General features: G+C 37.0%; 1 protein-coding gene across 29 annotated transcripts in view; it reads right to left on the bottom strand.

Moving 5' to 3' along the window:
• The window catches only part of C2CD3 (C2 domain containing 3 centriole elongation regulator), a 147,214-nt gene that overhangs the window by 111,832 nt on the left and 20,701 nt on the right, over nt 1-14,681 (bottom strand). For 24 of the 29 annotated variants that reach the window (XR_014316447.1, XR_014316448.1, XR_014316449.1 and 21 more), the window contains exons 4-7: nt 12,443-12,666; nt 11,170-11,417; nt 4,599-4,731; nt 4,015-4,143 (exon numbers count right to left, since the gene is read on the bottom strand). Coding sequence is in view for 23 of the 29 variants with exons in the window: in XM_082749690.1 (XP_082605816.1) it covers nt 4,015-4,143; nt 4,599-4,731; nt 11,170-11,417; nt 12,443-12,666 (734 nt within the window). In the remaining 6 variants the exon portion in view is untranslated. Of the gene's footprint in view, nt 1-4,014; nt 4,144-4,598; nt 4,732-8,773; nt 8,890-9,216; nt 9,504-11,169; nt 11,418-12,442; nt 12,667-14,681 lie in introns of those variants that run through there. The other 5 variants (XM_082749704.1, XM_082749699.1, XM_082749703.1 and 2 more) reach the window with 3 other exon arrangements.

The following is a 14,681-nucleotide window of genomic DNA, read 5'->3' as shown; positions in this document are numbered from 1 at the left end:
CTAAGGTCTATTTCTGGATATTTATTCTGTCCTTTTGTTTGGAACATATTCTTTTGTTTCTTCATTTTCTTTGACTTTCTCTGTTGAATTCTGCATATTAGACAAAACAGTTACCTGTCTCAGTCCCGTCATAATGTCCTAACAGACAGTTCTGACCTGTTTCTATTCTTGACAGTAGGAGATAAACCTCAGCAATTAGTTTGGCTCGCAAGCCCCTACCTCCTCATAAATTTTTCTGATTTCCAAGCCTCCTCCATTGTCCTTAGTAGATCCCAGTAGTTGAGGCCATGCAAAGACCCATCAGTGTCCCAAACAGGAGGATCAAAGTCAGTGCCTAGATGCACTCTGATTGGAAGCTGAACCCCAAATAGCAGCTGGGAAAGTGTGTATTATTATGAGTCACACTGGCTTTCGAATTAAGTGTTTTTGGAGCCCATACCTCTAGTGGGAGGCTTAAAAGTTGAGGCTAAATGTGGGGTCCAAATCCTTCACTCTTTAAGAAGTCAGGATGTAGAGGTTCCCTCTTGACTATATAGTACTACACTGGGGGTTTTAAAAAAAGTTTCATTTAGACATAATTTACATAAGATACAATTCACTCACTTAAAGTGAGTAATTCAGTTAGTTTTTTTGTATATTTACAGATATGAACAACCATCACCAGAGTCACTTTAAAACCTTAAAAAGAAACTATCCATTAGCTATTATCACTTACCCTCCCATCATACCCAGGGATAAAGAACCCACTAATCTACTTTCTTTTCTCTAGATTTGTCTATTTTGTATGTTTCATATAAATGGACTCACAAAATATGTTCTCTTTTGTGACTAGCTTCTTTCATTGACATATTTTCTATGTTCGTCCATGCTAGAGCATGTTATCAGTAATTTATTACATTTTCTGGCCAAATAATATTAGATTTTATGAATATATTACTTTTTTTTTTCATTCATTCATCTCATGAACATTTTAACTATAATGAATGCTGCTGCTATGGAAATTCATGTACATGTTTTTGCATGGATGTAGCTTTCATTTCACTTTGGTGTATATCTAAGAGCTGAATTGCTAGGTCATATGTTAATTCTACATATGTTAGAGTTATATGTTATATGTTAACTCTACATATAACAGTTTGAGAAAGTGGTGAACTATTTTCCGAAGTAGTATACCATTTTACACTGCTGTAAGCACGGTATGAAGGTTCCAAATTGTCCACATCCTCACCAATTTTACTACCTGATTTTTTTTTTTTTTTAAACTACCTGATTTTTTGATTCAAGCCATCCTGGTGCTTATGAAGTGGTATCTCACTGTGGTGATATGCGTTTCCCTGACAACTAATGGTGCTGACATCTTTTCATGCATATATTAGCTATTTCACTATCTTCTTGGGAAAAATCTCTATTTCAATCCTTTGCCCATATTTTTAATTGAATGACTGGTCCTTTAATTATTAAGTTGTATGAATTCTTTATATACTTTAGATATAAATCCTTTATGAGATTTGCAAATATTTTCTTCCATTCTATGGTCCTTTTACTTTCTTAACAATGTCCTTTGAAGCACAAACATTTTTTATTTTAATTAACTCTAATTTATCTGGGTTTTTTGTTGCTTGTCCTGTTGATGTCATTTTTTTTTTTTTAACGATTTTATTTATTTGACAGATAGAGATCACAAGTAGGCAGAAAGGCAGGCAGAGAAGGGGGGAGGAGCAGGCTCACTGCTGAGCAGTGAGCCCGATGTGGGGCTTGATCCCAGGACATTGGGATCATGACCTGAGCAGAAGGCAGAGGCTTTAACCCATTGGTGTCATTTTAAAGAATCTTTTTCTGAATCCAAGGACATAAAAATTTACCTCTATATTTCTGCTAAGAGCTATACAGTTTTAGCTCTTCCATTTAGCCATTTCATCCATTTTGAGTTTTTTGTATACGGTTTAAGATAATAATCCAACTTCATTTTTTGGCATGTAGCTGGCCAGTTGTCCCAATAGTATTTGTTGAAAAGACTATTCCTCACAAATTGGTCTTGATATCCTTGTATTAGTCAACCACAGACATAGGTTCCTCCTTCTTTCCTTACTCCCTCCATTCCTCTTCCTTCCTTCCTTCCATTATGTTCAGTTAGCCACCATACAGTATACATCATTAGTTTTTGATGTAGTGTTCAATGATTCATTAGTTGCATATAGCACCCTGTACTCTTCACTACACTTGCCCTCCTTAATACCCATCACCTGGCCACACCTACCCTCCATTCCCTTCCATTCTGTAACCCTCAGCTTGTTTCCCAGAGTCCAGAGTTTCTCGTGGTTTGTCTGACATAGGTTTATTTATAAGCTCATTTCTATTCCATTAATTTATATGTCTGACCTTATATCAGTACCAAATGGACCTGTTATTTCTTTGTACTAAGTTTTAAAATAAGGAAGTGTGAATGGCACCTGGGTGGTGCAGTCAGTTAAGCATTCGACTCTTGGTTTTGGCTCCGTTTGGGATCTCAGGGTAGTGAGATTAAGCCATGCGTCTGGCTCCTTATTTAATGTGGAGTCTGCTTAAGACCATCTTATCTTCTGTACCTCCCCCCATAAATAAAAAAATCTTTAAAAATAAAGGAAGTGTGAATCCCCCTAATTTTCTCTTTTTTGAGACTGTTTGGGCTATTCTGGGTCCCTTGCAATTTCACAGGAATTTTAGAATCAGTTTATTAATTTCTACAAAGAAGTCAGCTACAATACTGATAGGGATTGCACTGAATCATGAACTTGGGATTTTTATACTTATTTAGATCTTTTAAAATTTCTTTTTTTTTTAATTTTTTATTTTCAGCATTTAACAGTATTCATTATTTTTGTACCACACCCAGTGCTCCATGCAATCTGTGCCCTCTATAATACCCACCACCTGGTACCCCGACCTCCCACCCCCCACCCCTTCAAAACCCTCAGATTGTTTTTCAGAGTCCATAGTCTCTCATGGTTCACCTCCCCTTCCAATTTCTCCCAACTCCCTTCTCCTACCTCCCCATGTCCTCCATGCTATTTGTTATGTTCCACAAATAAGTGAAACCATACGATAATTGACTCTCTGCTTGACTTATTTCACTCAGCATAATCTCTTTTAATAATAATGTCTTGTAGTTGCAGAGTTTATGTTTTACACTTCTTTTGTTAAATTTTTCCTAAGTGTTCTTATTACTGCTATTATAAATGGAATTTTTTCTTAATTTCATTTTTGGATTGCTCATTGCAAGTATATAGAAATACAATTGGTTTTTGTGTATTGATCTCATATCCTGCAATCTTCCAGAATTTATTAGTTCTAACTTTTTTTAGTGGATTTTTTTAGGATTTTCTACATACCAGATCATGTCATCTGTGAATATAGCTGTTCTTCCTTCCCAATTTGGATGCCTCTTATTTTTTTTTCTGTCTAATTACATAGGCAACATAGGCTATATAAGAGACATACTAAGACCCTGAATTAACTTGTGTTTGCTTAAAATCTGAGGTTTTTAAAAAATTTATTTATTTGAAAGAGAGAGCGTTGGAGGGAGAGCAGAGGGAGAGAGAGAGATAAAGAATCTCAAGCAGGCTCCCTGATGTGATGGAGCCCAACACGGGGCTCAATCTCAAAATCCTGAGATGGTTCCTTGAGCTGAAACCAAGAGTTGGGCACTTAATCAATTAAGCCACCCAGAAGCCCCTAAAATCTGAGTTTTTAAAATTGTACCCTAATAATGGTGATGAAGATAAAGTTGGGAGATAAGAATGGAAAGGTGGGCTGGAGACCATTCTGTAAGTGAAGCTAAGAATAAAAGGCTAAAGACTAGATTTTTACTTAGTAGGTAATAAATAGTGATTTTTATTTAGTATGCAATGAGTAACCAAGGGAATGACTTGGCTACTCCACACAAGTATTGCTTTCAGAAGATAAATCTGTTAACCAATATACACAATGAATTGAAGGAAGAATTTAAAAAGGAGAAAGATAGTTAAAAGTCCTTACCTGCCCAATAGCAGCTGGATAGCTCTGGTATCATCTTTTGTGTCATGTTTCCAAAATGTATTCTCAGTTGGAGGGAGGAGGTGATCTGTTATGTGATCTTTAAACTGGTCCCTAGACAAAGCTTTGATTCTGTGGTGTGGAAAAGTACTTTTCTGAGTGGCTAATATACAGGAAAAATCTAAATCAGAATTAACTGAACTAAGAGATAGTACATGGAGATGATCAACATGGAACACTTAACATCCTTCAGACATAACAACCTTAAATATATACAAAAGTTCACAATTTACAAAACCCTTTTCTACCTTAGATTCTAATTTCATGTCTGTAAGAGAGTTAGGAGAGAATATCTCCATTATACGTATAAGCCTGCCAGTTCACAGGGAGCAAAGAATTTAACTATTTACACATTTAGCAAGTACCAGTACTATGTCTAGATTGTGAGTATATAAACTCCTAGTTTAGGCTTCCTTTTCACCACATTAAGAATTATTTGCTGAATAAGTCTATAACTTAACAAAAAATATACATTAGCAACAATTAAGAAATGAACTGTTAGGAATCATCTTTATTCTGTAACTTACTGTGTTGAGGCTTTAAGAAAATCTTCCTTCATAGGAGGATGAACTTCATCCAACAACATGCTAGTATCTGGGCTTGATTTCATTGTAGAGATCACCATGGCATTACGCAGTTTATCACCTTGTTCTAACAGTGCTGAAGAAGGCAAAAGCAGAACATGGAAAATCTAAAATCCAACAGCAATACCTCCAATATTCAGCACCTTTCTATCTCTGACAAGATTTAACATATTATAAGACTTAGCATATTGTAATGACCTACCTGTTTGCTTTTCCCACTAGTTTGAGAATTTCTTGAGGACACTCACTTTACAATAAACAGTTTACAGAACTTCTATGAGAGGACTGTTTTTTATTTATTTATTTATTTATTTATTTATTTATTTATTTGAGAGGACTGTTTCAAATGCTGGCATTACAGCAGTGAATGGAGTTTGTTCTGGAGGGAGGTCAGTCTCTCCAGAGTTGTTATACAATGGGAATCATTACATGAATGCACTGACTTTTCCAATTGGTTTTTATACATATTAAAGTTAATAATGTCTACATAATTATTTTTATATCCAGAAATCATACTGTATTCTATTACTTGTAGTAGTTAATGTCACTATTAATGTCACCAAAAAACACTAACAGCTATACCAGTTATAACTTTAAGAAGCTACAGTGTTTACCTATTCCAAATTCATACTTTTATAAAGAATGCCAAAAAATGTCCGTGATTTGTCTAAGATGATACAGCAGGTTAATAGAGAAGCTAGGATGAAATCTTCAGACTTCCTGATAAAATTTACCCATCCCTGAGTAAAAATAATAACAACAGCAATAATAATTTACTGAAGTCTTAAACACATGCTGGGCACTACTCTGTGTATATTAAATTAAATATATTTACTCATTTATTCCTCCTAACGATTCTCTGAGATGGATACTACTATTTCATCTTCTAGATTAAGAAAATTGAGGCAGAGAGGATATGTAACTTGCTCAAGTTATACACACTGTATAACCAGAATGATCAGAGCCTATAATTTTATTTATTGTTATTATTTTTTAAGACTTTAGCTTTTTCAGTAATCTCCACACCCAGTGCAGGGCTCAAACTCACAACCCTGAAATCAAGAGTTTCATGCTCCACCAAAGTGTCCCAGCTCGGTGCTCCACATCCTATGATTTTAATCACTATACTACTACATATAACCCCACTTTAGTTCTTAGACATCTTTTAAAAAGCTTAGGGCCAGTGGCATTATTCCAAGGAACAGTGGGAAGTATTTTTCCCTTGAGGTTCCACAGTTGCTTTGGAGGTAACTGAGACTAGACACCAACTGTCCATTCTCTTAGTCTAGAGTTTTATAGCTTCTAAAACGAAAGAAGATATAGGGACCCCTGGGTGGCTCAGTCGGTTGGGTGGATGTCCAACTCTTGGTTTCTGCTCAGATCATGATCTCAGGGTTGTGGGATAGAGCCCCACCTCGAGCCTGTGTTGGGCATGGAGACCGCTTTGGATTCTCTCTCTGTTCCTCCACCCCTCAGCCCCCTGTCCTGCACACATATGCATACATGTACTCCCTCTCAAGAAAGAGGGAGGAAGAAGAGGAGGTACAGGAGGTGGAGGAGGAGGAGGAGGAGATGATGATGATGATACGGTGGTCAGGCCAAGAAAAAAAAAAAAAAGAAGCCAAGAAGATCCATAAACATCTAACATTTGTTAGTACAAAGAATTCAAAATATAGCTTACAAAGTAAAAAAAAAAAAAACCAAAAACTGAAATATCACATATTCAGTGACAATACAACTAAATTAAAAGAAAATAAAGATCAACCATTCAGAATTCTAAGATAGTTCTCCCCAAGATTTCCGACTCATGTATCTTCTCTCTGATTAAAACACTCATCTAAAGGTACTGCTTTAAAGGGATTTTACAGATGTAAAATCAGTTCCAAATCAGTCAATCTTAAGATAGGGAGATCATTTTGGTAGTCCAAACCTTTTAGCAGAGTTTTCTCTGGCCATTTGCAGGTTATGACAAAAGAGATTTGAAGCACGAGAAAGATTTAATGTATCATCACTGTCTTGAAGATGGAAGGGACCACATGGGAAGAGATGCAGGTGGCCTTTAGGAAGCTAACAGTGGCTTGCAGCTGATAGCAAGGAAATGGGACCTCAGTCCTATAACTGCAAGGAACTGAATTTAGTCAACAAGAATGAAATTGGGACTGCATTTTCCCCCAGCACTTACAGATGAGAATTTAGCTTGGTTGATATCCGATACCTTAAGCAGAAAACCTAACCATACCTTGTTGGACTTCTGAGCCACAGAACTGTGAGCTAATAAATGGATGTTGTTTTAACCCATTAAATTTGTGATAATTTGTCATGCAGCAACAGAAAACTAGTATGTCCATTAATGCTACTACTCTGGAATATTGTTATAGTTTTTAAAATCTATGCATAAATATACATGTATTTATATATAGATTTCCTCTTTTGCAAAAACATGTATACCGATTTAAAATTGTTTTTCACTTAATATACATTAACTTATTTCTATGTAAATAATGGCTGCACAAATTCATTCAGAATTCATTGTATTTTTTATTTAAGATTTTATTTATTTATTTGACAGAGAGAGAGCGAGCACAAGCAGGTGAAGCAGCAGAGGAAGAGGGAGAAGCAGACTCCCCAATAAGTAGGAAGCCAGGGTCTGGGGATCAAAACCGAAGCCGAAGGCAGATGCTTAAACAACTGTGTCACCCAGGCGCCCGTTTTTTTTTTTTTTTCTTTTTAATCTCTGAGATTCAGCCAAAAAATGGCTATCTTGTTTACTCAATGAGAAAGGGTAAGGAAAACATGGTCTTGCTAGCATTAGAAATTTGGCTGAAGATTGCTATGTGACCAGAAACCTTCTTTTAGTTTCTAGTTGGCTCAATATAAAGTTCCTCAAACGAGGTGGGCACATTCAAATGTTTTATGAATAAAGTGGATAATAACAAGCTGTGTTGATAATAAACCTCACTTGACTTCAGGACCATGAGGAAAACCGGATTTTCTATCAATACTCAAAATGTTTTTGGAGAGATAATATCCTTGGTACCTTAACCATACCCAACTATCTTCAACTCCTTAAACACAACACTTCCTTCGTATTCTCAAAGCTCTGGGTATTTAATTCTATCAAATAATTTATCACTCGGTATTATAATTGTCTATTTCATCCAATGAACTTTGAGACAAGGGATTGGTCCTTGTTGATTTTTGTATCATCAGTGTCTCATACAGTGCCTAGTATATATCAGGCATTTAATAAAATGTTCTTCCACTGTTGCTTATATCAGACATAATTGTACTGTATCTGCTTTAGAGTCAGTTTCCTTTACTAGACTGAATTCCTTAAGGTCAAAGACTATATTTTATTTATCACTGCAACCCCAATACTCAAAACAATGACTGATCTAAAAGACTAGTTAGTGTTTTGTTTTGACTCACTCAAAAGTTACTTCTTGAATTAAATTGGGCTTGAAGTTTTTATCTCATTTAAAAAAAAAATTCCTCTGGGAATGGTAATATTTCAAAAGGGACTTAAACAGTCATTTACATCTAAATGGTAAAAAGTACTTAAGATACTTTCCAAAATCAGGTTTTAAAAAGGAAATAAACATTGAGGAAAACAAGTAGGACAAATTTGAGCACAGGTGGTCCATCCACTAGCCTCCAAGTTGAAACAGCCATTCTTGGAAAAGCTTTTCTAAAGTTTGAGGCATGGTAACAAAAAAACTTCTGACCTTCCCTTCTCAAGGGAAGCTGGTACCTACATTCTAAGAGCTGTCATGGCATCAACCTGTACTTCAACTCAATAATCACTCCCTGAACACAAAGAAGGCACCCAGGTGGGTTTAGAACAAATGTTTCCCTTGTTTATTACGCACATGCCATGGGCACAGCTCCTGTTAAACACAAGAAGATGTGCAGCTTCTGATTTTTGGTCCAACTCCTTGCTATCTATTCCAAACCCAATTCTCAAAAGCAGGATGTGTAGTTTGTTTCATCAATACTAGCTGGTTCACTAATTCAGCCCTGTACCCCTTTTCTGGTGTCATGTCAGTCCAATAAAGACCAAGAAGATATTTAAGTATTTGTTAGATCCCTCTCACAATCTCAGCTCTAGACCTACTTACTAGTATGAGCGACTTAGTCTTCCAGTGTTTTGTGGCTGGAAGGGATCTTAAAAGATCCTATCTGTCCATTTGATGATTCAATACAATCTGTAAAAGTCCTGACAGGATGGTTAGCTAGCTCCTCTTTTCCAGCGATAGAGAATCCACTACCTCTTGAAGCTGTCCTTTCCCATTCTGCACAGGTGTTATTATTAACTCAGACTGAGTCATAATCTGTCTTGTTACATCTGTAAGCCAATTGATCCTCATAACTCTCAGGGAAGAGGCTGAACACTGGCAGTCCGTGGGCTGTACTTGTCATATTTTGTTTGGCCTCAACAGTTGGCCAGCAAAGTCTTGATTTAAGGAAAAAAGAAAAAAAGAAAAAAAGAAAAAAAGAAAAAAAAAAAAGGCTGGCTTAGGTAAACAATGAACTTACAGTAGGATAAAGTAGAGGACCTTACCTTAGACTCTAACTGGAGCTGAAGAGCAGCTTCCACTTTGATAGGACAGGAGCTTCCTAATTCTGAGCTTGTGTTTTCATTTTAGAATGGTGGTAACAGGGCGCCTGGGTGGGTGGCTCAGTGGGTTAAGCCGCTGCCTTCAGCTCAGGTCATGATCTCAGGGTCCTGGGATTGAGTCCCGCATCGGGCTCTCTGCTCGGCAGGGAGCCTGCTTCCCTCTCTCTCTCTCTCTCTGCCTGCCTCTCTGCCTACTTGTGACCTCTGTCTGTCAAATAAACAAATAAAATCTTTAAAAAAAAAAAAAAAAAAGAAAAGAAAAAAGAATGGTGGTAACAATCCCTACCTCACTTGGTTTTTGTAAGATTATGTGTATAAGGCACTTGGCATAGTAGTTAGCATACAATGAATGCTCACTAAATGGTAGCCTCTTGTGAAGATAAATATCTCTTAGTCCTTTCATAAACGTAGTTATTTTCCTTAAAAGGAACTCATTTTCTTTAGATCTTTACTCTCATATTACCTTCTTAATGAGGTTTTCCTTTGCCAACCTATGTAAAACTAACATCCTCTTATGTGCCCTGCTTCATTTTTTTTTTTCCAACTGCCATTATCACCATCTAACACTACATAGTTACTTATTTATCCAGAAATTTTAGGGCAGAAATTTTTGTTTTCATTTAAATTACTGTATTCCTGAAACCTAGAAGAATGCCAGACATTTGATAGGTACTAAATAAGTAACTGCTTAATGAGTAAACAAATAATCTTTCTCAAAGTCTGGTGCCTAAGCAAAATATTGCAGGTGTGAGCTTACAAGTACAAGCAGTATAGTAAAATGGAACAATTTGTTCTTGTTAATGTAGCCTAGGATTGCCCTGAAGGTTAAAATTAATACACTATCTAAGAGACTCTTAACTATAGGAAACAAATTAAAGGTTGCTGGAGGGGAGGTGGGGGGGGGGATGGGGTAACCTGGGTGATGGGCATTAAGGAGGGCACTTGATGTAATGAGCACCGGATGCTAAATGCAATTGATAAATCACTGAATTCTATCTATGAAACTAATAATACACTATATGTTAAATAACTGAATTTAAATAAAATTTAAAAAATAAAAAAGATTATAATCAGAGTATATTTTCAAAAACAGAGGATCACAGACATTTCAGTTGAAAAAAAAAAATGAACAGAATGTCTTTCTTCATGAAAAAAAAATCCTTACTAATGTAAATTTTGTACCCAAATAGTTATTTTAGAGATTTTTCTACTAATGCTGCAGATACTCTACTTTGGAAATTTACTAGTGAGGATGGAGACAAATCCCCATCATGCTCCTGATGTCACAGAGATAAATGGTTGAGCATTACACATAACATAAGGCATCTCAATTGCTTTTATAATATCACCTCTAAATAATCCTATTTGGATTTATTTCAGTTTAAGCCCTTATACAAGTAAACTGACACCTTTCTACTTCTGCTTAGCTGTAAGTCATATTTAATTCCCAGACTTAAGATCAGCAGTTGCTATGCAATGAAGGTTCCCACTGAGACCAAGAATTTTCAGGACATGAAGCAGATTTGGTACAAGCGTCTGTACAGGAGTGCAAGTAAATCTCCTGATGAGATAAAAACTATATTTGCCTTGAATTATTTGGGAAAAAAATAAAGAATAATATTTCTCTATGATAAACTTTTCCCCCATATCCAGGTTCATTTTAAATGGCTCCTTCCCTAAACATACAATTTTAAGTACGTAGTATTTATTTAGAAGTAACTTACTGGTTTAAAAGAGCTGCCTTTAAATGGTGAGCAATTCAGAACTTTAGTGAGATCACTCACTTTTATTTGGTTATTTATTTCAAACAGAAGTCTTGGTTCTCTTTGAAGACTGGCTGACAAGCAGAGTAATCCCAATAAATATAGCTTAGTCTTGTCACAAATACATACATACCTGAAAGAAGGTCCTTGGTAGGGGGGTTGTTTGAAGAAAGAATGCATGAGTCGCTGTGACTCTTGGCCACTGTCCTAATTTGAGGCTGGAATTCAGAACTGTTAAGAAGGGACATCTGCTTCCTTGGGGCCTTGCCTTTCAGAGTCATAGACTCTAAACTCCGTCCTGAATTAAGATGGTGTTGTAGTTCGAAGAAAGAGTCCTTTATTGTATCAGAGTTCTCTGTAAAGTACAAGTGGTCCTTCCCCCTGTTATAAAATAAAGGAGAACTTTAGCAATATATTACCTACTGTGGTAACATTTCACTTTGTCAGAGACAGAAAGTGTATCAGTAGTTTATAGCAGTGTAAACTGCTTCGACTTTGTAAATCTGTTTTTCATCTCCCAAATGAAATAAATACATGTTTTATCTACAGTTGTATGGTTGTGGCTGAAGTGAGACAATGAAATAGAGAGCTCAGCTGGGGCACCTGGGTGGCTCAGTCAGTTAAGTGTCTGACTCTTGGTTTCGGCCCAGGTCATGATCTCAAGTCATAAGCTTGAACCCCATGTTGGGCTCTGTGCTCAGCAGGGAGTCGGCTTGAAGATTCTCTCCCTCTGCCCCTCCCCTCACTTGTGCACATGCAAGTGTGTGTCCTCTCTCTCTCAAATAAATAAATCTTGAAAAAAGAGAAAGAACTTAGTGCAGAGCCCAACACAAAGCAAATGCTTTGTAATTATTTAAAACAAAAATCTAGGGGTGCCTGGGTGGCTCAGTCAGTTAAGCATCTGCCTTTGGCTCAGGTTGTGATTCCAGAGTCCTAGAATCTAGCCCCGCATCTGGCTCCACAGGGAGCCTGCTTCTCCCTCCCTTTGCCTCTCTCTTCTCCCTCCCTTTGCCGCTCTGCCTGCCTGTGCTCTCCCTCTGTCAAATAAATAAATAAAATCTTAAAAAAAAACAAACTAACTTATTGCTCTTACTCCATCCTGTTTCATGAACTACTGCCCTTTCCCTCTTTTTCCCTTATGGGCATTTATCATGGCATCTGTATATGACTTAGTTATACTTATTTATCTGTACAATGGCCTCCCCACCAGATTGTGAGCAGTCCCCAAAGACAAGAATTGTGTCTTATTAATTTCTATGCCTAGTACTTGTTACTAGACCAGGCACACAGTGGGTACTTAATAGTTGTTTGCTGAATGAACGACTATTTTCAGTATTTCATCCAAACACAAATAAAAAACAGAAATTATGAAGTGGGAGTTAGCTGAAAGACTGGTTACTGGTTACCTTGGAGTGGTTGATCTACTACTGTTAGCTGCTAACTCTTTTCCATCAACTTTGGTGGTAGGCATCCTATGGGGCCTTGATGGAACCAGAAACTGGCTACTGCTGGGTTCAGTATATTCTCTGAATTCCTGCTCAGATAAAAGCACATTTTCTTTCACATCGGTGGATGGAAGAGAGTTGTAGCTATCATAAGTTTCTGACAGAGGCTCCAGGGCAAGTGAGACCTGAAAGAGACATACATGTAATATACCATAAATTTTCTTCTGCATTGACTATTTTTTTAAGCTTTTATTTATTTATTTATTTATTTATTTATTTATCAGAGAGAGAGAGCGAGCGAGCGAGAGCACGAGCACACAGGCAGGCAGAGTGGCAGCAGAGGCAGAGGGAGAAGCAGGCTCCCCGCCGAGCAAGGAGCCTGATGTGGGACTTGATCCCAGGATGCTGGGATCATGACCTGAGCCGAAGGCAGCTGCTTAACCAACTGAGCCACCCAGGCGTCCCTGCATTGACTAATTTTAAGACTCCCTGCTTAATATAAATGAATAGTCCCCATTCCTTGTAGGATCAAGTTCAAATTCCTGCAGAAGCCTCATCTCTTACTTTGCTCTCCTCCTCCATTCCTCTCTCCCAGATATACCAATCACTTAAGATTCTCTCAATGTACCTTACATTTCATTCCCTAAGGCCTTGTATATGCAATTTCTTCCAGTATTACTTTCTTTGTGAAAATTTGTTTTTAATTCTTTAAAGATTTTTATTTATTTGAGAAAGAGAACACAAGCGGGGGGTAGGAGTAGGTAGACAGAGGGAGAAGCAGACTACCCATTGAGCAGAGAGCCAGACTTATGGCTTGATCCCTAAGCTGATGGCAGATGCTTAATCGAGTAAGTTACCAGGCGTCCCTTCGAAAACTTCTCTGTGCCCAGGTAGAGATGTCATGGCCACTCCCTTCTTTACGTTTCCACTTCTTCTGTGTCTACCCAACAATATAACCCCCGTTTATTGAACTCTTTACTACAGGCCATAAGGTATGCTAAGTTGCTCACATGGAGAAGCTCATGTGATGATATAACTCCATCAGGAAAGTATATTATTCTATTTGAAGATTTTTTAAGAAAGCTTATAGGAGGTATTTGTAACTTTAGTTTATTCACTACCCTGATTAGGTTAATTCCTTGAAGGCATGCACTTGTCTTTTTCATTTTTGTATGGGCTAATCAGCACAATAAACACTTGGCATACAAGCCTTTAATGCTTAATAATGTCTAATTATTATGTCTGATGAATAAGAGAATAACAACACCTTCTACATCCTTATTGTTGGTTATTTAAGAAAAATAAGGCCCTAGTTCTATGCTGGATATAGACAGGGTAAAGAAGAAGAAACATTAATATGAAAAGAAATCACTTGAAGTTTATTTTATCATCTCATCCTGTGAGTTCAGGTTCTCTATTAAATGGCTCTCCAGTCCTCTGAAAAGCCTAATGGAAGAACAAAGCCTAAAAAAATAGAGTCTAAAGCAAAACTTTAGGAAAGAAGTTGAAGAATATACTGCAAAAGAAAGAGTAATGGTGTTGAAAGTTCTATTACAATGAGGGAGAAAGCAGAAGGCATTGTTCCAGCAGCCCAAGTCAAATAATGATGAAGGGGCTAAAACAAAGATGAAAGGTTGAAGTTAGATATTTCAAGATGTCTCTCGAAAGGTCAATGGGATAATTTGTGCAGAGAAACTGCCAAGGTCCAGACTCAATAAAATATACTTGGGTCTTGATGAGAATTTTGTTCTTGAACAGTTAACATAAAGTCCTTTAAATCTATTCACCACCAAGATTTTTTTACAAAGACAAATGACAGGAATGCAGTAGGATAAATATTCTGTGTAGTGATCACTATAATAGCATCACATAAAGTCCTGGCTGCCTAATATAAATGTCAGAAAGTATTCCCTTACCATTCATCATTTCCCAAAAAACTGCCTCTATATTTTATAAACAAAGAAGACACTGAGAATAAAGGCATATGTCCCTGGCCTTAACAATGACTTGCTGTCTGGCTACTGAGTTTTGCTTTTTCTCTAAGCAGATCCAAACCAATCACAAAACAGATCATAGGCCTATACTACCAGTGACCCTTAAAGAGATAAGTAAGTCCAGGTACCTGCCAGACCAATCTTACAATCAAAACATGTGCCAGCCTAACTCCTCTACTCAATTAACAAATATCTGTTGATACTAG

Source organism: Mustela nivalis, assembly GCF_964662115.1.
Source record: "Mustela nivalis genome assembly, chromosome: 9".
Classification (NCBI taxonomy): Eukaryota; Metazoa; Chordata; class Mammalia; order Carnivora; family Mustelidae; genus Mustela; species Mustela nivalis.
The sequence above is the reverse complement of the archived record's forward strand: the minus strand, read 5'-3'. Positions and strand labels throughout refer to the sequence as shown.